The sequence below is a fragment of the Idiotropiscis lumnitzeri genome, chromosome 17 (genome assembly GCF_059441095.1).
Source record: "Idiotropiscis lumnitzeri isolate Australia: NSW breed Sydney's pygmy pipehorse chromosome 17, RoL_Ilum_1.0, whole genome shotgun sequence".
NCBI lineage: Eukaryota > Metazoa > Chordata > Actinopteri > Syngnathiformes > Syngnathidae > Idiotropiscis > Idiotropiscis lumnitzeri.
Window position 1 is genome coordinate 13,450,780 of NC_142407.1, and position 26,730 is coordinate 13,477,509.

The 26,730-nt window shown below is 45.0% G+C and overlaps 6 protein-coding genes across 6 annotated transcripts; 3 read left to right on the forward strand and 3 right to left on the reverse strand.

Moving 5' to 3' along the window:
- Positions 1 to 5,523: 5,523 nt before the first annotated feature.
- Positions 5,524 to 7,555, forward strand: tpbgl (trophoblast glycoprotein like). The gene has a single exon (XM_088279941.1). It carries the CDS (start codon positions 5,551 to 5,553, stop codon positions 6,592 to 6,594), a length of 1,044 nt encoding a protein of 347 aa, XP_088136067.1. The 5' UTR covers positions 5,524 to 5,550; the 3' UTR covers positions 6,595 to 7,555.
- Positions 7,556 to 8,141: 586 nt separating this feature from the next.
- LOC148320365 (uncharacterized) lies at positions 8,142 to 10,367 on the forward strand. Its single transcript, XM_088280467.1, has 3 exons — positions 8,142 to 8,218; positions 8,641 to 8,727; positions 9,581 to 10,367. The coding sequence occupies exons 2-3, from the start codon at positions 8,670 to 8,672 to the stop codon at positions 10,012 to 10,014; spliced, it is 492 nt and encodes a 163-aa protein (XP_088136593.1). The 5' UTR covers positions 8,142 to 8,218; positions 8,641 to 8,669; the 3' UTR covers positions 10,015 to 10,367.
- Positions 10,368 to 11,459: 1,092 nt separating this feature from the next.
- Positions 11,460 to 12,374, forward strand: LOC148320366 (uncharacterized). Its single transcript, XM_088279831.1, has 2 exons — positions 11,460 to 11,603; positions 11,943 to 12,374. Exon 2 carries the CDS (start codon positions 11,944 to 11,946, stop codon positions 12,229 to 12,231), a length of 288 nt encoding a protein of 95 aa, XP_088135957.1. The 5' UTR covers positions 11,460 to 11,603; position 11,943; the 3' UTR covers positions 12,232 to 12,374.
- Positions 11,536 to 16,202, reverse strand: LOC148320367 (olfactory receptor 1E16-like). Its single transcript, XM_088279829.1, has 2 exons — positions 14,244 to 16,202; positions 11,536 to 13,591 (listed from the first exon to the last, which is right to left on the reverse strand). Exons 1-2 carry the CDS (start codon positions 14,661 to 14,663, stop codon positions 13,028 to 13,030), a joined length of 984 nt encoding a protein of 327 aa, XP_088135955.1. The 5' UTR covers positions 14,664 to 16,202; the 3' UTR covers positions 11,536 to 13,027.
- A 501-nt stretch (positions 16,203 to 16,703) lies between these two features.
- On the reverse strand, positions 16,704 to 21,441 carry ubl3a (ubiquitin-like 3a). Its single transcript, XM_088279830.1, has 5 exons — positions 20,282 to 21,441; positions 18,840 to 18,948; positions 18,648 to 18,734; positions 17,886 to 17,963; positions 16,704 to 17,521 (listed from the first exon to the last, which is right to left on the reverse strand). Exons 1-5 carry the CDS (start codon positions 20,306 to 20,308, stop codon positions 17,469 to 17,471), a joined length of 354 nt encoding a protein of 117 aa, XP_088135956.1. The 5' UTR covers positions 20,309 to 21,441; the 3' UTR covers positions 16,704 to 17,468.
- Positions 21,442 to 22,091: 650 nt separating this feature from the next.
- On the reverse strand, positions 22,092 to 26,379 carry LOC148320369 (high mobility group protein B1-like). Its single transcript, XM_088279520.1, has 5 exons — positions 26,254 to 26,379; positions 24,541 to 24,725; positions 23,871 to 24,016; positions 23,627 to 23,801; positions 22,092 to 22,755 (listed from the first exon to the last, which is right to left on the reverse strand). Exons 2-5 carry the CDS (start codon positions 24,685 to 24,687, stop codon positions 22,600 to 22,602), a joined length of 624 nt encoding a protein of 207 aa, XP_088135646.1. The 5' UTR covers positions 24,688 to 24,725; positions 26,254 to 26,379; the 3' UTR covers positions 22,092 to 22,599.
- Positions 26,380 to 26,730: the final 351 nt, after the last annotated feature.

Genomic DNA, 26,730 nt, shown 5'->3' on the forward strand with positions numbered 1-26,730 from the left:
CTCACGAGTGTGCTGGAGCCTCTTCCGGCTGTCTTCAGGCAGTAGGTGGGGCAAACCCCCAACTGTTTGCCAGCCAATCATAGGGCACACATAGAAGAAACACAAACAAGCAATTTAGAGCAGGTGTGTCAAACTCATTATAGCTGCGGGCCACATCCCAAGTGGACCGAAGCAGGTATCGCAAACCTGGGCGTGCCAAATGAAGCCCGGATTCGGACCGTGAATTGGGTTCCCTAGAAAAATCACGACAGATGACAAACGAGGCGGCGTGGCGGCTGACTGCTTAGGTTGTTAGTGCAACCAATATGAAGATTATTTAATGACATTTTGACACGCGTGCAGTCACCTATGGAGACACTCTGCTTATGCTTATTGCTTGGCTCCACACTGGGCAGGAAATTGCCGCTTAGACTCCCTGCGGGGGACCGAAAAAAAAACAACTAAAAAAAAAAAAACAATAACTGAAGGTGACGTATTGACAAAAAAATAAATAAAATAAACCATCTTCAATAAATATGGCGGAGATAAATGCCGTGGGGGACGTTTGTTAGTTTCAAAATCTGCAGCATCAGCAGGGGAAAAAGTGCCTGGAAAAAAAGTCAAGAATAAAAGAAAATGGAAACATTTTAAGGGAGGGGGTTAAGATAGTTTAAGGGATACCGGAGTACCAACTTTCTTTTTTTTTTTTCAAGTTGGGAACATTTTAATAAAAAAAAAAAATGCATACAGAATATGTCTGTCATCTAGTGCAGTGGTTCTCAACCTTTTTTCAGTAATGTACCCCGCACTGAAATATTTTTTCAGCCAAGTACCCCTTAACCAGCGCAAAGCATTTTTGGGTTAAAAAAAAAAAAAATAATAATAATAGGACTCGGGCTGCACTGCTGTTCTCGCGGCTTCTACTCCTTAAAATGCGCATGAATAAGACATGAGCGGATGAGCACGCGGGTGACCTGTCGGCGCCTGGCAGGGGAAGGAGGACCGAGCGAAGCAAGATGGAGGACGGGCGGCGGCGGCGATTGAAAAGGGATCCGTGGCAGACGGTGTCGCCTGTCCCTTCGCCATCAATTAGTCATTTGGGCGAGAGGCGGACGCCGGGACAAACGCGGCCATTAGCTTGAGCTAACGGCCACTTGGGAGTGGCCATCCAAACGAGACGCATCGACACGGTCATCAGCCGGGATTCAAATACACACGTTACTAAAACAATGATTCAAAATGTTCATAAAGCCACAAACTTTTGTCAAATGCAATTCACCGCAAACGCTAGCTAGCACACGTGATGTCATATCAAGACCCACAGGCGTACGTTCTTTATCCTCTGCCAAGAATGACTGATATTACTGCGGCCCACTGCAGAATTGTGATCGTCTCTTGCACGTCTTAGCTTAGCATGTTAGCTTCTCAACAGCTGCTCGACTACATGAAGTCGTCCACAAAAACATTTGCAACACTGCTTCATGCATGTCACCATTGACCGGTCCGATCTTTTCATCATCACGTGTCAGCTAATCATCCATTTTCTCTCTCGCTCTCGCCTGCCTGCTTGCTGAAAATATTCAGAACATCATGAAAAGTTAAAATTCCATCTCAGGCGGCGGCATGAAGAATGTTTTGAAGATCCGCGTCACACGGAGGCTTCATAAGTCTTTTTTGTGGCCGTGTGTGTGTGTGTGTGTGGGGGCGTCTTTTAATCAGCCCCAAGCGCCCTGCAGACTAGAAAGTTTTGATAGACAAATTCAAAAGAAAAGATGGCAAAAAATATCAACGTTGCATTTCCAAACCCAAGCTACTCCGATGTCAAACTTGTGGAGGATCAAAATTCAAAAAGCCACGAGTTGCATACGCATTTTGATCATTGATGGGAGCGGCTCCACTCACGTCACTCGCAATAAGCAGCATTTTTGGCCACATGACGGGACCTTCCGGACCACCAGCTGCATGCGAACGCCAAATATTTGAAATGGTTGCTTCTTTTATCTCAGACAGACTATTCATCTGACATGTTTCGGCGACTGTCTTTGGACTGCATCATGATGTTGTCTTGTGACAGACGAGTCCCAAGACAAGATTAGTATTATTCTAGATCTACTATGTGTTGCCCGGCCCCCCCCAGTGTCAAGATGAAATAGCAGCACTTGGCCCAAGGTACCTCTCAGCGGCTCGTATGACAAAATGTTGCCGCGTGGTCAGCGAAGGCGGGGTGGTTGACGGCGGCAAGGGCGCGCCAACGTATCGGTGACACGCGGCCCGAGTCAGCGCGAGACCGGAGATGGCGGCCCAGTGCTTTTAGACGGCGACTGAAACCGGATCGAGTTCCAAAGTGCAGATTAAGTGAGGATTTTTCCTTCCACGACGACCGCCTCGCACAAAACGCTTTGTTTTATTTACAAGCGCTGACTGACTTCGAGCGGGCCGCAAACCCCCCCGTTTATTGTGGGGGATGCATTCTACAGCCACCCACAGAAAGTGGCCACCCCTAAAATTGAGACCATACAAATACCAACATATTATTTGTCACTCCAAGTTGAAGTTCACTGTAAAAATGATGAAAAAAAAAAAAAGAAAAGAAAATTAGTGTACATTTAAACACCGAAATGTCCAAACAAACCATTCAATTTGGCTTGAAGTCAACTAGCTTATTGCTAACATATAATCCAAAATGCTAACGGGAACCAGTATTGATGTTACTGGGTGCCGAACACTTACTGTCATTATTATGACAATTATTACTAAAAGAAACATAAACAATAACAAAATACATATACACAACTCTGAAATAATTGAATACAAAACTGAAATCATTCCGAATACAATCAAGATATACGGCTGTGGCAAAAGCAAGCAACTCATATGAGCTCCAAATGAATACGATTTGGCGAATGGTTCCGTTAGCCTTTTTCCAATGTTGCTGATTGACTGACACGCTCATTTAGGCAAACAATGCTAAATGCTAACCGAGACTAAATGCTAACGTGACATGTCAATCGACATCCCCTCGGCGCGCCAATCGTCGCCGGGGTGAACTTGGCGGCAAGAAATGTTGGCGCGGCAGGTGTCGGCGACGTACGGGAACAATATGACACTATGAGCCGTGTGGAGAGCGTCCTTGAATGCCCCGTCGTAAAGTGTGATAAAGTACGACGGCGGCACATCGTTCACGTTGCTGAAAATACTCTGCCATTAGCGGATGAACGTTTGCGGAAATGGACGAGGAGGAGGAGGAGACGCAGATGATCTGCAATTTATTAGCGCGGCACTCTTTTTTTTTTATGTAGAGCTGAAATTAACTTCATCATCATCAGTGTCCCCCAATAAATAAAATATCAGGTGGGATATTTAAAATGTAAAATATAAGGATAATGATTTCAGGTCAAATAAGTAATAATGATGTAAGGTATAATTATCATAATAATGATTTGTGGGTACAGAATAGTCAAAGTAAAAGATTGGAAAATCATATACAGTATATTAATGATATAGGAAAGACAATTGATAACGCAAAACATAGTGGTCATTTAAAAAGGATCATAAGGGTTAATATTAATGATACAATTTAGACATACGGTAGGAATCAAGATTAAAAAGGTAGACTGTGGAGAGGTAGAATAAGGAATAAAATGTATAGAATGAATATAAAGTGTAAATGAATTGAGTATAAGCCGGCAATAAGGATATTAAGAATAAGAAAAGCTTTCCATGACATTCTCAATGCTGTGAAGACAGCCTCAGATGTCAAGAAATCACATTCTCAGCTCATGTATGGGCAGTCCAGTCAGGTGCTCCCCCCCCCCAAAAAAAAAAATAAATAAAAAATGGAGCAAAGCCTCCAGACATGACGGCCAAGGTCACGGCTGTGAGCCGGCAGCCTTTTGCTGAGCAAATCAATTCAGAGGCTGAGACTCAAGTTGCAGGCCACCGAGACGAGAGAGGTGAGGTGTGGGGGGCACGGGGGTGGGGGGTGCCGTTATTTGTGGTGGGGTGTCTAGTAAATCATGCAAGGTCCTGAGAGGCGTCCTGGTGTGTGTGCGCACGGAACAACGAGCTGCTGTCACGCCGCAAACTAAGCGGAGCTTTATGTCGTTTTACGGCGCTTATCGCAACCATCCAGATGGGCGTCGGTACATTTATCTCATGCTGCACCACCTTGTGTGTAGACAGTGGGAAAAAAAAAAAAAAAACACGCCAATAGTACAACACCCCCCCTTAAATCACTAAATCCATAAAACGTGTGTGTGTATATATATATATATATATATGTATACATACACACTCAGAAATGTAGTCCTCATCTCCCAAAGACGTATTTATACGTCTTGCGTTCTTTTTTACACAAGAGTGTACAGGAGGGTCTCGTGCAGCTTCTGACGGCCAGCAGGTGGCAGCAAGTAGAAGATCAGTCAGTAATCCCGCAAGGGTCATGATGAAGAAGAAGAGAAAGAGTATGAATGAGCATGGTTGAGTTGCACGGTGAGAGCAGAGAGAGCAGAGTAGCAGTAATAGTAGTAGTAGCAAGAACAAAAACAAAACAAAACAATTAACCCTGGAGGATTGCTTTTTCACAAAAAAAAAAGAATCATCCACATCAAGCAAGACATAGGCGATCGAGTTGTTGTGCGTCAAACGATGACACATTGTTCGTTGAGCAAACAAAAGAAGCAGCCGTCGAGTGATGCGCCGTGTGGCTCACGCGTGGTTCGCCTCAGACTTCAAGCGATGAAAAAAAATGATGATGACGAGTTCTGCTAAAACCACCGTTGCTCATTTTAATCTGCTCAGTAAAAAAGCCGAACAGAAAATGGATAGATGGACGTTGCATGAAATAGTGACGAGTACAATTAATGAAAATGAATCCAAAGACGGAGAAACGGCGTCAGGGGTTGCCATTGGGGTCCGTGTACACCCTGGACTGGAAACTGTTTGGAGAGGCAAACCCGATAGTGAGGGACGGTGGGGGTGCGGGTTCCACAAAGTCATGGTGGTCTACAGAAATGTCAAGCATGGACATTCGGTTTTTCATCCCAAATCACAGGACAGCAAGACGACTTGCCCTGCCATTCCTTCTTATAAACACGGATTTATGCTAGGAGGGTTAGCAACAGCAGCTCGCTAGGTAGATCCATCATTGGCAAAGTCTACATTCTGCTGCTCTAGCTCCTCCTCCAAGTATCAATGTTTTTACGTCAATGCTCAGCTTGAGGTTAGTTAGTTAGTTAGTGTGTATGTATGTATGCATGTATGTAGTTACCAGTGTGTATGTTTATGCTGAAGTCCAACTTTGGAGTTGAATAAATGCGCACAGACTACATAGTTTTGCATTTGTTTTTTTAGGTTATAGGGTGAACAGTGACCGGTAATATTTGTAAGTGTTGTTGCAGTCATTTTTTCCTGCCGTCATTGAGCAACGGGACCTACAAATGAGTTCTTCTCCAGGCAGGCGCGTGAACGCCCGCCACGCACGCGTTGATGCGGCGTCGGGCTGCGCATGCACGAGGGAGGGAGCAGATAAGTGCCGCCGCTCGGCGCGCGAACGCTCACACGAGAGCCGAGATGCGGACGCGCGCCTGCTCGGACCCGCGGCGGCTGTGCGTGCTCGCGAGCTGGGCAGCGCTCCTGGCGTGCGCCCGCGCGGAGGACGCGTGCCCACCGGCGTGCGCGTGCTCCCGGGACTCCGGCACGGTGAGCTGCCGCGCGGGCGAAGAGGCGTCGGGGATGCCGGCGCGCGTCCCGGCGTGGACGTCCACGCTGATCCTCCGCGGCATGAACTTGACGACGTTGAGGCGTGGCGCGTTCGCGACGGCCAACGGCAGCGCGCTGGACGCGGCGGCCACGCTGTCGCTGTCTGCCAACATGATCCGCGCGGTCGAGGGGGACGCGTTCGCGGGGCTCCCGCACCTGCGCGTGCTCGACCTGAGCCACAACCGGCTGGAGCTCGTGTCCCACGGCGCCTTCAAAGGCCTGTGGGAGCTGCGCACGCTGAGCCTCAACGAGTCCATCGTCCCGGAGGCGGCTGCGCAGTTGGCGGCTGCGTTGGGCGCCGGCGACCTGCGCGACCTCCACCGTCTGGAGTTGGCGGGCAACCGGCTCCGGAGCGTGCCCCTGGCCGGCCTGGACGCCTTCCGGCTGCTGCACCAGCTGGTTCTGGTCAACAACTCCATCCGCAGTCTGAGCCGGGAGTATGTGAGCGCTTTGGAGCGGCAGAGGCGCACCCGCGTCTACCTGGCGCACAACCCCTTTCGCTGCGCGTGCGAGCTGGAGGCCTTCTACTGGTGGCTGAAGAACGCATCGCAGTGCCCTGACGGCATGCTGCTGCGCTGCGCCGAACCGGAGGCCCGGCGCGGGTTGCCGGTGGAGCAGCTGCGCGCCGAGGATGTGGACTGCCTGAACGAGAACCTGGAGGCCGTGTCCTACGTGTTCCTGGGCATCGTGCTGGCCCTGATCGGACTGGTGTTCCTCATGGTGCTCTACCTGAACCGCGGCGGGATCAAGCGCTGGCTCAACAACATCCGCGAGGCCTGCCGGGACCAGATGGAGGTCTACCACTACCGATATGAGCAGGACTCAGACCCGCGGCTCGCCAACGTGGCCGTCTGAGCGCCCAAAACGGGGGAAAAAATGCCAAAGACTCGAGACTGACAGCACACCGGTCGCTAGTACAAACAGTATATGCTACGATACGCTTTGATTTGTCATAGATAGGAAATGCAGATTTAAGAATTGCGTCCCATTAACAACTTGGACATCTGTGCACAAATGGAGCGCACCTTCATTAGAAAGTAAGAAGAAGAAACATCCAGAGCAGGAGCGCTTGATATGCTAACCCAGAAATGATTATTAGGCTTATTCATTTGCATTTTTTTTTAAACACTTGTCTGCTTTTGCTGGAAAATTCACTTATTCCTGTCCAGTTTTGGTGCTCAGGCCAGACGCGAAAATTGAAAAACTTTGCTTTGGCGGCATCTTGTGGCCCTTTTGTGTCAAGGAACTTTGTTGAAATGAGGTCAAGAGCTTCATTTATGCTATTTGTAGTCTCGGTCAATGCTGCAGCTTGTTCGTGGCCACACATAAGCATTTTACATTTTGGCATTTTGCCCCCTCCCGTAATGTGTATCAAGGAGCCTTTGTCTTATCCCCTGTAGCGCAAAAGAGCGAAGATGTAGCCTGTGAATAGAATGAATCCAGTACGCTAGGACCTGGTGACTTATAACACCAAAAATCACGAACATGACTATAGTTTGATTTTATACAGAGAAACATTTAGCATCCGTGTGATGGTTTGCAAAAAGGCCATTCCTTCATTAAAAAGACAACCAAAACGATTTTGATGTTTGCAGACGGCCAACGGCACGCTTTAGGATGTGGCGCGCCTTGCATACGCACGGGAAACAGAAATATGCCATTAAAGTCTTCTTCGGACATCAATCGACATTCTAGTATTAAAAATGTGAGCTGCCGTGTTTGTTATGTGTCAGAGAAAAAAAAATTGAAAAGAAATGGACTCTGGCCATTTTCGCTCATTTACCGATTTTTCTTCATCTTTGTCATTGTCAGCTGATCGCCATCTTCATGATCATTATCAGCAAATAATAAATGCATTTTTCAAAAATCTCTTAATCCTCTTTTCATTTTCTTTTCTTTTTAAAAACTGGTAAAACGGCTTGCCAACATAAATTTCAGCAGCGGTTCAAATCAGGGAAACAAGCCAAATTTTTTTATTCTCGATTCAAGAAAATGTCTTCACGTGACGTCATCATCATCATTATCATGATGATGATCAGGAGACAAGACGGTGGCGGGGCTCAGACTTGTGCCTCACACCTGCCGATATGCAACTGATGACATCACTTGCTTACTGGACGTACGAAATGCGAAGTGCTAACACAACTCAAGATCAAAAGTGAACCTCGCGCACACTACCAAAACTGCTGAAACACTCGCACGCGTACTACAAAAACACTCCCATGACAAATGGAATTTAATGCACTGACACGCATCTAACACACTCAAAAACAACAAAAATATTTTTTTGTATTTTAGAGAGCAGGTGTTCTGTGTGAGTTTCATTAGTGTGTGTGCAAAATCCATGTAGGATACTCATTAATGCAGCTGAGTTGTTTCTCATGATGATGATGTGACCTTCATCTCTCAGTGAAGGGCACATACTGGCATCACGTCATTTGCCGCTTGAATTGGATAGCACCTGCTGCTCACGGCGGAGGTGACATTGGCATTCACGAGAGCGAGACGGCGGCCGGTGTTTAACAAAAATCCTCTCGGGCTGGGAGTGTCACGCGAGCGCTCGACTCGCGTTCTGTTGCTTTCAGAGGACTTTTCAAAATTCTGTCGTCTTTGACGTCTTTAGCCGTCAATGGCAGTAAATGAGTTAAGCAAAAAATATATATAAATTCATGCCAATGTACTAATGAGGTTTCAGACCTTGAAAAATCATTTCAGCAGAGGAAGTGAGGACATTGAGCCAATCCTCCAAATGCCTTTTCAGGCTTTGTGCCGTGTACCTTTGTTCTTATCATCCACTTCAAAGCTTTGTGGACATGAGCTGCTTTTGGGACGCAGCTGTGATGTCACGTTGGTATATAAAGCCCAATCAAGACGACTGTACCTCATTTGTTGTGTTGGCAGAACGTGTACGCAGAGTCCAGAAGACCACCATGAAGATGAACGCAAAGAACCATGTGCTGTGGGCGGCCGTCATCTTCCTCGTACCCGGTAAATGTCAGCTGTTGCTCCTGTAACATAGTGCAAGTACTTTATATGCTCCCTTTTTGTGTACGGCCCATTAAGTAACATTTTAAAAAATTATAAATTGGACCAGAGTTAGCTTCAAGGCTAAAGAGTTTCATTTTTAAAACAAAAAAGTGAGTTTATAAGTTTAAAGCAAAAACTAACAAAGTTTTATGATTCTTAAGTACTGCTGTCAAACTTACAGCGTTAACTGGCGGATATTCTTGTAATTAATCCAGTCAAAATTTTGGATGCATTAAACGCATGCGCAGAATGACCCGGCCCGTGCATCCCATAATGCCACTCGGTGATCTCAAACAATGTGATTTCAAGATTGTCAATTTTTTTTCTAAAGGCGCCGCCCCACGCTCACGGATCAGCAGCATATACCAGGAAACAGGTCACACTAACCAGCGCCAAACTAGAAACTAGAAAAAAAAAAAAATTGCATACGTCAATCTGTCGCCGGTGCCCCCGGAAGTATTTGCCGCTACTTGAATGCTAGGCGCTAAAATAGCTTGCACCACAATAGTACAGACTTTTTTGTAGTTCCAATTGCGATTAATTAATTTTTAAGCTGTGATTAACTCAGTTCAAATTTGTCATTGTTTGACAGCTAATTAAAATTAGCATTATAGTGAAAATGTCCTTGAATTCAAACAGAATTAAGAAAAATACAGAATGAAATCCTAAACTAGAAAATAGTTTTGAAAAAAATATAAACTAACAAACGTGCTTGGATCTAATTAGAACCTAACTTAGGAAAAGTCCAAAGGGAATCCAAATTAATCTTGTATTAGTATCTGGACTCGGGTGAGCTTTTGTGCTTTTTTGGCAGGCGCATGGTCCGACCATGAATATAAGCAGGTGCCGGTCCAAGCGGGCAACAACCTCATCTTAACCACCAATCACGCCCCCACCGATGAGAGGCTGCACTACATCCAGTGGACTTTCAACGGCAACGCGATTGTCACCTACACTGCTGACGGCTTCGAAAGCCACGCCGAGGGCTACGTCGACCGCATCGAGCTCGACTACTTCACCGGCAAGCTGAAGCTGAAGAACGTGCAGCCCGCCGACAACGGCAACTACTCCTATACCATCAAAATGGCCGACGAGGTGCAGAAGGAGAAGAAGAATGCGCCGCACAAGACGGACTCGAAGGAATATGCGTTTGGCATCAAGTGCGCCATCTCGGTTGCGTGTTTCTTGTTCAGTGTGACGTTCCTGCTGTGCGCGCCTTCTCGGAACGGTGTGGTGCGTGCCAAATAAAACCTCGAGAAGAAGAAAGTCACTGCGCTAAGCAACAATGTTTTGACAGTAGAAACTACAGAGCACAAACTGAAAATTGCGTTTGAGGATTTGTTTCACTGTCTAGTTGCAGAAGGAAAAGTGACTTGGTCAATGGCATTAAATATTGTAGAGGTGCACAGATTCAAAAACAACTAACCAATTATCGCATTGATACTTATTTTTGATAATTGTTTCGATACCTTGTTAATTAAAGGTTACCCAAATTCTCTTATCAGTCTTTTAATTGTAAATATGATTGAATTGAATTGAATTAATATATGTCTGATTTCCTGAGCTGTGCAGTCCGTCCCGGGGGGAGGAACGGACGCCCATTTTTGGGGTAAGGGTGAGAGGTGACAAATTGAAAAAAAAAAAAGGTTGAACTAAGCAAGGCCCGAGGTCGATTTTTAATCCAGCCCACGAATCAGCCCTCATGCATGTGACGTAGTCGTGACCAAAAAGGCAAACGACAAAAAATGACCCCCGTCCTCCACAACTGCGTGCTGCCCCCTGCTGGACATTTGTATACAACACTAGAATTACTGGACACCTCATTAGGTACACTATTTGCAAAATACATTTTTTTAATACAAACGTCCTACGTTGTTTGATTGTCATGTGGCCAAGCTACCGCCAGCCATCACAACAGACAGTTCAGTTTATTTTTGTCGGTGTCCCGGTTTAGTACACGATCTTTAAAAAAACATGGCAGTCATGTTGGCACGGCAAAATAGAACCGAACACATTGGTTTTCATAAAAATACATTCATTTTAAACGTGTACATTTGCATACACGTGGATAATATTGCCATATAATGCGCATTGTGTCACTTTGTTGGTGGAAAACACTTTACTTTGGCGGAACAATATATGACCTGGAGTCCTGCACGACCACAAAATTTATCTCATGCTCGTTTTAACACATTAAATTTAACATTATCTTTTATTACGTGTTTTTGGTGGTGATGGTGTCGGTGATGGTGGTACTGTACCTGTCAAAACTGCTCGTTGCCTTGGCCGAAGTGTTTGTGCACGGAGGGACCTATTTGACTGATGGACCAATTGAGATAACACGTTCTCGCATATATATAATATTATGTTATGTTCGGATTAAAAAAACTAAGCGATTAGTACTATCATAAGAAATATGTTCATAGTATCTTACAATAGTACCTGTACAAGTGTTAATCACGTTGCGGTGCTCAAGGGGAACTATTTGACTGACACTCCAAGTCTTGATGTCATTTCTTTCAAAAACACATGACCCATAACACCCCTTTATTTCACTATAACCATGTGAGTGGCATTACGAATATATTATTTACAACTAAAAATACAGCACTATCAATATGAGTGTATAATATATACAATACACTTAAATCCTACCTAAAGGGGAACCTTTTGTATATTACATTTGGTCCTACGTTTAAATGTTTCCCCTTCTCGCCCAGAAAACAAGCAACTCATTACAGTTTTATTTTTATGTAAATATTCTTGCACGATTGTGACTTTATTACATTTCCCTTGACTGTTGGATACACAAGAGTCAATCGCGGAAAAGATAAAAGGTATGGAAAATGGCTTAAAAAACAAACACGTGTACTTGCACGTAAGGTGACTTTGAGCGTGAGTTTTCCTGAGTAACACCAGTCACCTCACGTAACGGTGTCGTTACGTTACCATTACTGCGCAACACATTTGACATGAAAACATGTCGAGATGAAATGTCACCAACACGTACAGTTAAATTCCTCAATGTAGATTTATCACATAATCATGGAGTTTTTTATACTTAATAACAGGACTGCGACAGCTTGGACATTTTACTAGAAATAAAAAATGTTAATTGCCATCTTATCTGCCCGTCCATAAAAAGTCAGTTGTGACAATGGCACATTTGTGCACAGAATGACATCGGCTTCTCCCCACAACCGAAGCACAAAGACGACGACGACGGACGCCAGCGGTGACGCCAAAGAAACCGAAGAAGCCGAAGACCCTGTGGAGCGAATGATCTCTCGCACGGGCTGCGCTGAGCTGCACGAAGCACTGCAGGACTGCATGGCCAAGCATGGGGACTGGCGAGCGTGCCAGAGCCACGTGGGCGCCTTCAAAAAATGCATGAGCGACCACCACAAGGCTCGGCAGGAGCACCTGAGCCAGCGCCGACGGGTGGCCAACAGCACACCCACCTGAGGACACGCTCAAGGTGTCTGGATTTGCTCAAGCAGAGCCTGGACCTCAGGATTGCGTAGCCTGGACCAGACCTGGATTCACATTGATCTGTACATACTTTCTGACCCGACAAACACAATACAAAAATAAATAATCTGACTTGATGACGTTCATGTTGAAGCTTGCTCTGTAAAGAGTCATCTGTACTAGATCGGAATCAAACATGGTTTTGTACCTTCTAATTTTAAAAACACATTAAATTAAGATTTGACGGTCACCCACATGAGATGAGCGTAAAAAAAAGGACTCAGATAAGGATTTAACTTTTTTACACTACACCTTATCACCCTCCAAGCACCTACCAAAACTTCCAATTTGATCATATAATTATATATTATATTTTTATATTTATTTATTATATTTTGCTACTTTTTCCATTTGAATCTCCTTTGCTTAAAACATTCCAACTACCGCAACTTACCGAAGTTAGTTTCGTTAGCCTGTCAATGGCGTTTTGCATTGCGCATTCACATTAAGCTAGCGGCCTTTCAAAAGCTCAATTTTGTGTGGTTATTTTAAATCTGCAATGTGCAATTCTCTTTTTGAGCGTTTGGACGTAAATTTCATATGTGAGTGGCGGAGCCGAATGATTTTTTTCTTGTCTGCCAAACCTTGACTTGTTGGCTGCCATCATTTCAGGCTTGCATCTTAAAGTTTTGCTCGTAACTCAAAGCAAAAAAATAAAATATATATATTTAGGATAAAAATGGGTAAAGCGGCAGCTAATATCTGGAGATTGTGCGAGCCGCTGTACTGCCTAATGGAGCACCGTCCATATTTTTGTCTGTTTGCCGTGCTTTACGCTCCTGACGAGCCGGCTGAGCGACTCTTTGATCTCCTGCGTCTGCAGCGTGTAGATGACGGGGTTGAGCACGGGCGGGAAGACGGAGGTGAGCGACAGGTTGACGATGCGCCCGTCGGGGTGGATGTTTTCCATCAGCGTGAAAGTGATGAGCAGCGGAATGAAGTAGATGGCCACCAGCGAGAGGTGGGCGGCGCAGGTGCGCAGGGCCTTGAGGCGCTCCTGGACGGCGGCCACCTTGGCCAGGGTGCAGCCGATGGCGGCGTAGCTGAGCAGGATGAAGGCCAGCGGCAGCCAGAAGATCACCACCGGGTAGATGCAGCTCACCATGTAGTTGGGGTAGTGGCTGTTGCAGGCCAGCCGGTAGATCTGGCCGTGGTCGCAGAAGTAGCTGTTGATCACCACGGACCGGCAGAAGGAAAGGCGGGTCAGCAGGCCCGTGGCCACCGCCACCAGGACCAGCACAAGCAGCCAGAAGGCCGAGATCAGCGAGAACATGAAGCGGTGCGTCATCCTCACCTGCAGGAACAGCCGTTATTGTACTTGACTGCATGAAAACAAGAGGAAAACGATACGCAGAGCTGGGCGCCCACTTTTGGGGCGGAGGGCAACAAAATTCAAAAATGATCATTTGAATCAGGTGTTGCAAGCAAGAAGAGATTTAAAATAGGCAGGACAGCAGTCGTCGAGGAACAGGATTGAGGACCCCTTGGGTAATAATAATATTGCCTTTATTAGTCCCACAATGGGGAAATTCGAGATTCGAACCCAGGCCTCCTGGGGAGACTGGGTCCTGAACGCGGCGCCTTAGACCACTCGGCCATCCTAAGAGCACGACGTGAGATAAGTCATAAGCACAGTTCAGAGTAATGTCTTATTTTAGTGACACGTTACTTGCAATCCCGTTTGGTCGAGATGTCACACCTGATGCAAACCCATCCGATGACTCGATTATTCGATGGAAGTCGATTGGTTTGGCTCGTTTTTCGAAATCAAAATGACGCAAATCGCTCTCTTTAAACAGTTCACTCGAGTCAGCGCTTCGTCCTCTTGCAAGCGCCGCAACTGAAAAGGTTTCGATTTTTTGTCTCTCTGGCGGAGGACCTCGACCCTCGCGCCTCCGCCTCGTTGGGTAATAGGAGAAGCTAACGCATCGTTTTCTGCTCCTCACCTGGTAGTGCAGCGGGAAAATGATGGCCAGGAGCCTGTCGTAGGCCAGCGCCACCAAGTTGAAGGACTGCATCGACAAGCACGTGTAGCAGAAGAACAGGAAAGCCAGGCAGCTGCGGAAGGGAATGCGACGGTGGCCCAACAGGAACACATCCAGGAGTTTGGGGACCAGGGCCGAGCTCCCAAACAGGTCCACGAAGGCCAGGTTGAAGACCGCCACGTACTTGGGGGTTCGCAGCCGGCGGTCCAGGCAGATGACTGCCATCACGGCACTGTTGGCCAGCACCGACAGCACGTAGACCACAAACAGGAAGACGTAGTAGAGCTTGATGTGAGGGACCCCCGACAGGCCACTGATGATGAAGTACTCGGGGTGCACCATGGACACGTTCTCATCCTCGGCCGGATTGAACAGGTTCATGGTCCCGGACGCAGAGACCTACGGGATATCGACTCTGGAGTGTGGCCAATAAGAAAGGACGCCGGAGCCCCGCCCCTCAGCCACCCGGTACAGATGCTCCCACTTGGCACAAAACAACTTTAGTTCAAAACAACAACAACAAGTTTTGAATCCCACCAGGAGGTCAGCCCGGTGGAACCTTGGCAAACATTTGAAGCCAAAAAACAAGTGACGCAATAATCACCCCACAAGTTCTACAAAGCATAATCCCACAACTCACAAGATAGACACACACACACAGACAATCCCAAGTATCTTTGATGGCTTTAGACCGTGATTCATGTACAATTGAAATTGTTTGGGGCCAAGAATTGACCCTTGTGGCACACCATAATTGATGTTTTTGATTTTGTACAAATTGCCCATAGTTGTGCAAGTCCTTGTACGATCAGTATTATTGAAAGTTTTTTTTTTTTAACTTCAGTCTTTAAAATTGCTGAAATTCAAGCAGGAATCCAAAATTTGTAGCACAGTTTCTCAACGGAATGTCGTCTGTAATTCAATTCATTTAAAAAGTCGCCAGAGACAGCGCCGCGCCTGAGCCGGCCGCCACGGGACTTATTATTAGGACTTAATATGAAGAATGAGCATCCCCACAGACTGGCAAGGAGCGATCACGTCCATCTAATGATTTTGCATTTGTATTTTAGTTGTATGAGCATTCTCTTTGGGATGTTATATTTTTTTCAATATGTCCTGAGCAAAAAAAAAAAAAAAGAATGAATTACACTCAAAAGAGATAACTCAGCTACACAAATGATCAGTTGATCTTTTACGTTCTTGGGATGCACAAATGTCACGGAAATGTCATTTGGCACACATGAAGGAACTGTTGCATCATATGTAAAGAAATTGTAGTACAAAATAAAAATATTTGCAAAATAAACAATTTCATCGGTGAAATACACTCTTTTCATTTATATTTTATTAAATAACTGGCATCATTGTCATGGTTTATTTTATTCACTTGGTAAATGGCTTTGTTGTGAATTAAAAACATGCACAAACTAAATTTCGGACTGAGCATTTTTGGGGTTTGTTTTGTTAATTTAATGTAAACATAAATATTTGACACTAAGACATTTTTGTTTATCTTATTGAATAGTTTACTGATTTCTCAAATAATAAATCTACATTTAAATGATATGCTAGTTTATATTATTGTTTGAGGAGTAATAAAAGCAATAATATGCAGCGGGTGCTATATTTTCCCAAAAATATTTTGACAAAGAAGCGATTCACTGAAAAAGACAAACAAACATGTCACAGCGCTCCTCCCCCCTCGGGGGACAAACGTGTTTTTCCACCTGCTCACTAATTGATCCTCTGGCGACAATTGACAAACGGTTGTTGGTTTTGTGTCTTGAGACATTTGCCCGTTGTGGTTGAGGTACAAACTTTTTTTTTTTTTTGTTTTTGTTTTTTTTTTTTATGTAGCCTATCAAATGATACAGGCCATTTTCATATCGTTTGGTGAATAATGGTTAACACACAAAACTGTTTTCTTTTTTTTTTTCTTTTGATGCAGAAACGGCATTAATGGTGAAGCAGTGAACATTTCTTTTGATTTCAAATTTATGAGGCCGTCACAGTCAAGCCAATCAAGGGCTAAATTTCATTTCATGGCAGGCCAACGCAAATGTCAACTCGACAACAAGATGGGACTGTTTTCTACTTTACTGGTGAAAAGCATCAACAAAGACCACGACTTTCATGTTGTTGCTGAAACGAAGTGACTTTGGAAAAACTGAAGAACAGACAGAAACCATGCCAGTTGCACAATTTTACATGTGTGGCCGTTCAAAGTCAGCACCTACGTGGACATAAATGATCCCGACTACTCATTAAAGCCATTCCACGCTTGCCTTGAAATATATAACACTTGGACGAATAAAATACCCTGGCAATCTTACACGCACACAATTATGATGATCTCATGCTTCGTCAACACGCCTGCACGCACACACACCAAAAAAAAAAAAAAACAAAAAAAAAAAAAAAACAAGTGCACACCTTTTAATCAGATCAGCAAATCATCAACATGGCGGCCGCATGACACCTCAATAAGTTATGTGGTTGACATGTATGCGTGTAGACGTGTGGCTATTTCTAACCGAAAATGTTGATTTCCTGTACGTGTTAAAAAATAAAAATAAATACAAAAATAAACAGAGCATTAAGCGCATATCAAAATGAATCTGTAGATCAAACAAATCACACATCCCGCACACACGCACTTGCATACATACAATACACATTGATTGACTGCCATGCATGCATGTTTGTTAATCAATGTGCATGACGAGCACATTCTCATGTTGTGCAAAAATTGACGTCGTTAATAATTCACGATTCTGAGAACACACATATGTATATTCACGCAGAGGATAGCACAAATTGTCCTCATTTTCATCCTGCGCGAACAACCCTGTTGTGGAGCGGCTCGTCCGCTTCTTCTTGGCAACAAGATGGCCACCAACATGTGCGTGCGTGTTGGCATATTAGCGCACTTGTTTGAATTAAAAAAAAAAACATGGAAGGCATCGTCACCACGATGGCAACCAGCTGGCAGCCAGTTATGAACGGGGTGTGTGCGTGTGTGTGTGTGTGTGAAGGCTTACAGTGTCGAGAAAGTAGGGATGGGGTGGCGGGATGGGGTTGTATCAGTCTAGTTGAGTGGTCCAATGTGAATCTGTTGTAATGAGAAAGCGTGTGTTTCATCGGGGGAGGGCGAGGAGGGGGTGTGGCGACGTTCAAGGGTTCCGTTTACAGGATGACACAGCAGTTGCGTTCCCCGCTTTTCTCCCGGTTCCTCTGCCCTGAGCACAAAAAAAATAACACCCGTTAATATTTGCGCACACTGCAAAGCGGATCATCTTTACAATGCACGCATCTCACAAATATACCAACGATTTATTTCAATAGGACGTTTTCCTTGAAACATTTTGACTTCAAAAGTCAAGGAGCCGTGGGTGACGCAATACAAAAAAAAAAAATCCTGATAATTAATTGTGGACAACATGTGTTGGGAAAGCTTCAACAGATATTCTACTCTCGTTTTGGAGATGCAAGGACGATCAATATTTCAATTAGTTCGAAACAACGACAATTGTGTACATCAAGTCACCAAATGTAGCGTTTTGGAGGCGGGGCCAAGTAAAAGACTGATGTGGTATTGCTTACCTTGGAAGTTGGGCTCGGGCAGCGTCTCTCGGGCCACTAAGTGCATAACGGTGGTCTTGCCCACGGGAAGCTTCAAGCCTGCCACGCACGCACGCACGCACGCACGGGATAATGTTTGCATGGGAACATATATCAAACATTCTGGAGTGGTAGGAGGCAAAATTTCAATCTTTTGAGTCGGGCTGACAAGATTAGTTGATGAATCAATTCATGAGACAATTCATTTAATTACTCGACGAATCGTTTATTTCTATATTTATTTTCTCTTGAAACAGCCTCGACTTGCGCTTTCCCCCACTGGCTATACGCCTGCTCGGGCGCACATGCGCAGTCGCGGTGTCATCATTGAAGGTAAAAAAAATGCGGCTGAATTTATTTTGGGTGTGAAGCCAACCGAGACAAGAAAACTCTTTGTTGTCCATTGCACTACGAAATATTTTTTGGTGCACATCGGGACATATGTGAGAAAGGAAGCGTCTTTCCCGAAAGCCAAAGTCAACCGGCAACTGTTTTTTCTCGCTCCACTTCCTGTCGGGCTCAAAGGATGCTTGTCAGGAGCACTGAGCTTCCTCTGTTCTGCTGCATAGCCCAGAAAAAATAAATTAAAGAAGCATGCATGCACACGCACATGCACACGTGTGGGGGTGTGCGTGTGTGTGTGTGTGTTCGAGAGAAATCAAGATATTGAGTGTGTGAATGTGTGTGAGCGAGTGCACAAAAAAGAAAGTGTGTGGGGGTGTGCGCGCGCGTGTGCACATGTACCTCCTAGCGTGACGTTGCCGTGCAGGAAGCGTCCCTGGTAGATGAGCCTGAGGATGTTGGTACTGCTGACTTGCTCTTGCTCCCAGTCTGCCAACGTCAAACACGCATGTCAAACATCGGCTCCCCAAAAACAAAAATGTCCTCATTTGTCGGGAAGGCAATTGAAGGGCAAACGCAACAAAAGCGACTCACCCATTGGCCAGTTGTCATAAACGTGTTTGGCGATGTCAGCCGCCGAGTCGTTGGGAGAGAACAGGAATTCTTTGGTCTTCCCGCTGACCAGGATCAGTCGCAGGTTAATCTGAAAGGCGCACACGCAAATACACACAATTGACATCGACAACTCTCAAGGAATTCCCTTTTCAGGAACAAAAGTTTATATGGTGGCAATTTTGCAAAAGTTGTATTGTGCAAAGTTTGTTTGTTTTTCAACTTGCATTAGTTGTAGTCGCTTGTTAGCTTGTGCTATCTTCTACGAGCTACTCAACTTTTTGTTAGCGCCTTCTACAAGCAGTTAATTATGATCCACAAGCATTTGAGTCGATCGCTACCTCCTGCAGGGTGTCGCACATTCACACAGGCCCCGACGGGGCCAATGGTGACGATGTCATGGCCCCAATGCAAAACACGGGACTTTGACCTTGCTGCTTCTTTATTGTGCGCGTGTGGTGTGACAACGTGACGGCTGCTCAGCGAGCTAAGGTTAAGATCCATGTTTGCTGCTGGTAAATGCGGACGCAAGCCTCGGATCAATTTCAAGCGCACTTCAACTACTCAACAATTAACGGTCAGATGGGCTGGCGGGATTGTCCGTGACCACTTCCTGTGGAGCGAAAAGCTAATGACTTCCTGTTTGAGTGATACACTCCAAAGACATTTTTCATTTTCTGGATGCGGATGCAGTGTAGTGTTTGTGTACTTTGAATGGGCCTACTTTGAAAACATCAAACTGAGTGCGAAACCCGAACCTTGACGTGAAACCGTAACACAGGCTTGAAAACCAGAATAATTTCTAGTTGAAACCTTGATGCGAACAGCGTCACTACACTGAGCTCCATTTTATTTTATATTCCCAAAAGCCACTGTAACATTAAGCACAATTCAAACGTCAGGTTTAATTTAATTTAATTAAAACTTTAGTATTTAATTCATCAATAAGATTATTCATGCATGAATATAAGGTCTCTTCGTTTTTCTTCTTTAGTTGTCGTTTTTTTTATTAATACAGCATATATTGAAGATATGAAGTGTTTTGAACAAAGATATGCATTGATTTATTTCATATTTCTCTTTGATTTTACTTCCGTGTCTTATGGTGTGTTTGATATATGTTCAATAAATCAATAATTACAAGTAGTTAATTAATCAATCATGACTAGCTCAATCAATTAGTTATGTATTATATTGAACATTCAAAACAATGCACAACAGTTTGTCTACAAAACTGTACGTAAGTTAAATAAAATGATACCAAGGTAAAAGATGATAATGTTTTTTACAAAAATGTTCCAAAAAGTTGTACTTTAGCTCCCACAAGAGAACCCGCACAGCTCACTTTTGACAATCTGGTTTTGAGGATGTCGTCTCTCTCTTTTTTTTTTTTTTTTTTTTGCTCGAGGTTGTTTAAAGCTCACCATGTCTTCTGGCGTGTTGGATGTCATCTTGCAAACCCAAATCTCCAACTTCAAGTAGATGCCACTGTCGGTCGGGAAATGTTTGATTTATTTCTTGTTGTTGTTGTTTATTTTATTTATTTATTTTCTTATTGTCTTGTTGGTTTTCCGACTCGCAGGCAGGACCTGCACTCCAAGCCACAGTCGGGCCGTCCAGATCAGTCCAGGTCGATCCAGGTTCGTCCTCTACTGCGACGACATGTCCGCTAACTGGCTCGGAAGGCAAGCTCCGACATGTCCACCGACGAGTCCGCTGTCGAGACAACCTTCTTCGGTTGCCGCCGTCGTCGTCGTCGTCGTCGTCCTGGTGCTCAACCCCCCGAAACTCAAACAGTGTTCGACCGCAAAAAAGAGGGAAGACGACGACGAAGGACAAAGCTACGCCATACGGAAAAGCACATTCTTCCAGTCGCTCGTTCGCCGACGAATAAGTCAAACGACGTGTGAGGAATTGAGAAAAAGACGACAAAAGAACGTGAAAAGCGAACAGAAAAAAGGGGTTCAGCGTTTTACGGGCTCGCTCGTCCGCGTCGTCACTGACTGAGCGGTGACGTCACTGCTTGCCTGGCCTGAGCCGAGTGAGCTGTCAAACATTGGTCCTGTTGGGATTTTCAAAGTAAAGTTTTGTTTGGATTTTCTTTTTCCTGCTCGCGTTATCAACATTTCAACAACTAATTACGTCGAGTACTTCAGAAGATATTTATAATGTGAATCAGATGGCTCTAAAGCATGTATCTTATTTTTTAAGTCAAGGCTGCTCAGCTTTCTGGTGGACAAAATCGTTCTTCCTCACTTCCCTTCACCAATATGCATATGATATCAAGCTTTCTCCGTCTTTACCATTTCGAAACTCCATTCCCTCACTTATGAACTTAACTCTACTTTTAACGACTGCACTCTTTCACATCCTCCGCAGCTCGGTCCTACAGACAATCACGTTGTCCCGAACCACTTCACGACAACAAAACTACTTAGCTCATCCTCGCTTGATTTCGTCGCTGGGTGTCGTCATCACCTGGATGACCGATTTCATCGGGCTCACTTAAAAGGAACAGGCCGTTTAAAATTGCGGAAGAACTTAATCCTGATGGCAGAGCTGGGCACTTGACTCTTTTTTGCCGGCCAGTCCTTCTCACCCCCTGGCCGTTATCTCGGTACAATTCCGGCCTCATTCATAAAAATTGTCCGTCCCCTACCCCGTAACAGGTAGGCTCCGGTTACGTGATGTCAGAATAAGGAAATCCGGGCACGCCTGAACGCACGCTGCTGCCTCACACCTCTTCACGCACAAACTCTTGCTCGCCGCACTAAAGGTGCGTTCGCAGGCAATTTTTGTCGCGAGTAGGTTCATCAGGGCATCTCGTGAACAAATGTGATCATTACAAGACACACTTCAGTCTCGATAATGATGCACTTTGTCCACTAGATGTCGCCCAATAGCCACGAATAATATGGCGACGTGGGTTGCTTGTTTGTGAAATTGGTCATTGAACTCAAATTAAAGCAATAAAAAGATACCTTACATTTCCTGATTACATGTAAATTATTGCTCGGTTCGTTGGATGGACAGAGACGGTCGGTTTATTAAATTGTAAATCGTATTACAATTCTGTATATAGCACACAAAAAGTTTACTTTTAATACATTGTAACTTTAAAATAGTATGTTTGCATTGAATTCATTTCACATACATTACCCACGGACATTTTACCTTCTTTGCACTGTCACTCTTCCACATTGTTTTCACACACATAACAGAAATAAACACACATATTAAAAAATGTTTATTGACATCAGAAGCAATTTAAATTTTAACAATAACTTTTTTTTTTCTCATTTCTTCTCACTATGACAGTGGTACATAAAGATCAGTAAAAGTGATACATCAACAGCGATAAAATGAAAACAGAAAAAACAGGAACACTCAGATCTAACGTTTTGTCATTTTTTTTTATGTGCTGTGCACATCTAGCTAGGCTAAATACTGTAAGTCCTCAACCCCCAGACACGCCGGACGAGGATTTAGAGGAGGAGAAAGAAGACCAAGAGGACACGGACACCAGACGTGTGTAGTGTTAACTATACAAAAAGGAGAAACAAACTGTACAGCATAAAAACAAGTGATATACACAGCCTTTTTATGCATTTTTTTTTTTTAAACGTGCCCCCAACCCATTCGCCCCTCAGATGCAACTAATGGATTTGCTTTTGTAAGTGAAGTGTGTACATGGGGCATCTTAAATGCTTTACAAACATCACTGCCAACGCCGCCCAACCAACTACTCGTCGTCTTCGTCATCGTCGTCATCCTCGTCGTCATCTTCGTCATCATCATCTTCGTCATCCTCGTCGTCTTCTTTCGCCACCTTGGCTGCCGCTTTGGGCGCTGGGGCACCGCCGCCAGCTTTACCCTTGGCACGGTACACCGCCACATCCTAAAACACGACACGCTCAAGTTAGGATAAGTTGCATTTTTTGCTGTTTGTTCCCAATTGTCTGCCAGAATTTTTTTTTTTATTGATTTTTGGGGGGAGAGGGGAAAAAAGTTATTAACTTTCATCTGTTTTCAAAAGTAAATTTTCAGGGAAATGTTTTTTTCTTGACAGGCAAGCACTTTTTCTCAGGTGTTCAGAATATCCCTCTTTTTACTTCAAAAAGTTGTAGCTCATACCTAATCATCAATACATTTTTAAGGTTTCTTTTTGTTTTGGGGAAAAATTTGTCGTTTTAAGAATTTGCAATGTAAGCACATCTTCTCAAGGAAGGAAAAAAAAAAAATCCCCAAAATTCCCAAGGAAAAAAATATCCACCTTTACAGTCTTCAATATTTTTTTTAGGAAAATGTTTGTGGGATTTTCATGTCAAACTTGTCTTCTTTCTCCTAATTAACATTCCATTAAATAAAGCTTGGAGTCAAAGTTTACAATTGTTTCCCCTGGAAAAAAGATGGTTGACTTTTAGAGGAATGTGTCCAAAAAAAAACAAAACAGACTCCATATAAAAAATTTTTTTTTTACTTTTTTTCCCCCATTAGTCATTTTTTTAATATGTTTTTTTGGAGGAGGGGGGACAGTTTGAGGAAATGTTAAAACTCAAGAAAATGCGGTTGCGAAAAGTGTGCACACTGTCATTTCATTTCATTCAACTCATGTTAAATTGGAGACAGCATCACAAACCTTCACCCCAAATGAAGTTCAGATGATTCTTGTGGGATTTTTCATTTTGGGAAATGAAAAATAATGATTGTATCATTTATTTTTGGGACAATAAAGAGCATTCTGATTCTGGACCCGGGTGGCGTCTCACCTTCTCGTACTTTTCCTTCAGCTTGGCCGCCTTCTTCTCGAAGGGCTGCTTGTTCTCTGCCGAGGTTCCATTCCACATCTCGCCCAGCTTCTTCGCCACGTCGCCGATGGTCAGGCCCGGAGTCTCGCCCTTCACCTTGGGACGGTACTCAGAGCAGAAGATGAAGAAGGCTGACCTGCAAAAAAAAAAAAAAATGAAATTGGCTCGCTCATTTGTTTTCAAGGGTCTCCTCCGTCTAACTTACGGGGGCCTCTTGGGGGCGTTGGGGTCCTTGAACTTCTTCGTCTTTCCTCCACGGGCAGGCACGTAATTCTTCATCTCCCGTTCATAACGAGCCTTGTCCTGCTTGGCCAGGTCTTCAAACTTGCCCTTTTCCTTAGGCGACATCGTCTGCCATGTGGAGGGCAGAGAATGAAACTGCTTAGTAATTGTATTTGACCAACCACTATCTTCAGGGTCAAACTGACCCGAGCAATGTGAATAGATATTTACATGTTTTGTATGGATGAAATAAGTTTAGGTCGGTTACTTTGTTGATGACCCACACCATTTAAACACATTAGTCTTACATGTTGGCAGAGTTGGGCCCGTCAATCCCCCGCACCCCATGCTCTCTCTCGGTACGGTTCTGGTCGGACCAAAAATCAACCTCCGGCCTTTGTTAATCAAACCCTTTTTTTTTTAATTAGGGGGGGTGGATTTGTGTTCTAATTTCATGTTAATTGATAGTGCAAAGCGCTTTGTTAAAGCGCCAGCTGTTGTGAAATGTGCTAGATAAAGTTGTATTGTATTGGTTGTATACAGCTTGGATCAAAATGAATGTCAAATATGAAGCAGAAAAAAACCCAACCTGCCAATCATTCATTTGGCGAGCTGGGTGGTGGCAGATGGACCCAGGGAGCTCGGATACCTACCTTCCATCTCTCTGAGCATTTCTTGGAGAACTCCGCAAAGTTGACCGAGGCGTCGGGATGCTTCATCTTGTGCTCCTCCCGGCAAGTCTGCACGAAATATGCGTAGGACGACATCTTGCCCCTGGGCTTTGTCGGATCTTTCCCCATCCTGGCGTGGGAAAACACCTGAAGCCAAACACTAAAATCTGCAATGCGAAAAATGCCAATTAGAAGTGAGGGCGAATATTGACGAAAAATGGGACTTGTAACAATGATCGCTTGTGGGCAAGGAAAGTTGGTGCGATTCTCCAACGCCAATGAAAATATGCATTCATTAATGAAGGCTACGTGTTCAACAAAGCGCGCAGAAATAAACACACTTTGTGATGTTGGTAACTTCTTTGCGTTGACGTGGGAAGCTACGATCAAAAACATCAACAACTGCGGCTGCGGGTGTTGCGCACATCACACATAATAAGGACACAAATCACACACGAAAGGGTTGCATTTATTGGAAAACAATTTATAAAAGCCCCCTCCACGCAAAAAATAAATCTACCCCCAAAAAAGGAAAAAATGTAAAAGTCTTTTTAATTGTTGATATGTCGCTGTAAAAAGTTGTGAGAAAGGAGGAGGAGGAGGAGTGGTGGGCGAGTTTGATGGCGCTCGTGCTGGTCGGAAAAGGAGGTCACAAAACAACGACGACGACGACAGCGATATTTCTTCTTCCATTTTGTGAGAATGGCCTCGCCATGAAAGAAAGTGCCCCTCAAATGTCTCTTTCCGGCCCGCCGCGAGCTCTTGGCGTCCCGCGTCTCGCCGAGAGCTCCTGCGGGCTGCCAGCTGTCCGCCCCGGTGCTCTAGCACAGTTCGCATTGGCTTACTCGCATTTGAACGGCTCCTAATGGCCGCTGCGCTCTCGTCTTCATAGAGGGAATATGGCTCCCTTCTCTTTGTGTCGGCACGGACAGCCCGAGCCGTTTCGGCTGGCTTCGGATGCCCGCAGCACGGCTCCGCCACACCGCATGGAGCCCAGCGAGGCGCCGTCGGAACCGCGAGGTTACCGTCGAGCGTTCGCCGCTATCGGGCGCCTTGCTCGCGGGCTCCGGGGGCGAGAAAAGCCGCTCGGAAAAAGTTGCTCGTCGCCGTTGTTGTGCGGCGCTCGCCTCGCTTCCTATGAGAATACAGTCAGCCATTACAGTAAAGCGCAGCTTGATGCGAGCCTCGTCCCCTTTCCCCCCCTTTTTATAAGACCATTTTAAGGCCAAACGAGTCGACAAACACAAAAACAGGCGTCGTTTTCACGCCTTTCTTTGTTTTTTCCACTTTTCCCCGACGTGTTTTTATGCCGTGACTTGCGGCACTGAGGAAACGTTAACGGCGAATCTGCTACCATTGTCGCCACTGACGAGACGTTCTCCACGGATTTTTGGACGTGATAACTGCAAGACATCCCGACTCCATTTTGTACACACGACACCAGAAAAATTGTCGAAATTTTTCGCCTTACTCAAATCCCCAGTTCACCGTTGAGTTTACCCGACGCGAATATTTGGATTTGTTCACAATTACCACCGCCAGTCTTTAACCTTCGCTGTCTGTATTCCATATCTGTTATTCTGCCATTTGGACATGAGAAAATGTCGAGCAACTCTCAAAGGCGTCTTGGACGGCAAGCTTTTCTCCATTGTGGCGTTAAAAGCCTAGAGAAATGCCGCCTCGTGCGGTACTTACCGATGGACTGTGACTGGCTTTTCAATGCTGGGCAATGGCTGTTGTGCGTGAGGCAATACGCAGCGTCTTCACTCCTCGGTTTTCTAACATTACTCTCGACGGAGCTCGCACGCCATTGGTCGGCGCGCAGCCTTGCGCTCGGATGATTGGCCGCGACATTTTCATTGTCCTAATAGAAGACGAGCACCCATTGGTGGACGCCGTTCCCACGTCACGGAGCTTTCCGCGGGCGCGTGGATATGAAAATATTAGTGTGGAAGCGTAGCACGCCGGAGATGATAGCGTCAGTGCTTTTACGCGACTCTAAAATGCGCCGTGGCTGAATGGAAGAGACTAGGCTGCCGGAAGCGCAAATCGCCGTGGGGTCGCATTTGTGTCACCGAGACCCCAGCGAGCGTCTGTTCATTCCAGAAAAGAGCAGAGCTGGCTGAAGTACTTGAGTACAACAACAGTTACACGCGTGTGCGTGTGCACGCG

Excerpts from the sequence above, each read along its gene's own strand:
- tpbgl (XM_088279941.1), top strand. The coding sequence starts at position 5,551 with ATGCGGACGCGCGCCTGCTCGGACCCGCGGCGGCTGTGCGTGCTCGCG.
- LOC148320365 (XM_088280467.1), top strand. The coding sequence starts at position 8,670 with ATGAAGATGAACGCAAAGAACCATGTGCTGTGGGCGGCCGTCATCTTC. Across the intron at positions 8,728-9,580 it reads CGTCATCTTCCTCGTACCCG|GCGCATGGTCCGACCATGAA; the intron begins GTAAATGTCAGC and ends CTTTTTTGGCAG.
- LOC148320369 (XM_088279520.1), bottom strand. The coding sequence starts at position 24,687 with ATGGGGAAAGATCCGACAAAGCCCAGGGGCAAGATGTCGTCCTACGCA. Across the intron at positions 23,802-23,870 it reads AACGCCCCCAAGAGGCCCCC|GTCAGCCTTCTTCATCTTCT; the intron begins GTAAGTTAGACG and ends TTTTTTTTGCAG. Across the intron at positions 22,756-23,626 it reads TGAAGGAAAAGTACGAGAAG|GATGTGGCGGTGTACCGTGC; the intron begins GTGAGACGCCAC and ends GTCGTGTTTTAG.
- ubl3a (XM_088279830.1), bottom strand. The coding sequence starts at position 20,308 with ATGACATCCAACACGCCAGAAGACATG. Across the intron at positions 18,949-20,281 it reads CCAACACGCCAGAAGACATG|ATTAACCTGCGACTGATCCT; the intron begins GTGAGCTTTAAA and ends TGCGCCTTTCAG. Across the intron at positions 18,735-18,839 it reads TTATGACAACTGGCCAATGG|ACTGGGAGCAAGAGCAAGTC; the intron begins GTGAGTCGCTTT and ends TGACGTTGGCAG.
- LOC148320366 (XM_088279831.1), top strand. The coding sequence starts at position 11,944 with ATGACATCGGCTTCTCCCCACAACCGAAGCACAAAGACGACGACGACG.
- LOC148320367 (XM_088279829.1), bottom strand. The coding sequence starts at position 14,663 with ATGAACCTGTTCAATCCGGCCGAGGATGAGAACGTGTCCATGGTGCAC. Across the intron at positions 13,592-14,243 it reads TTTTCCCGCTGCACTACCAG|GTGAGGATGACGCACCGCTT; the intron begins GTGAGGAGCAGA and ends CTGTTCCTGCAG.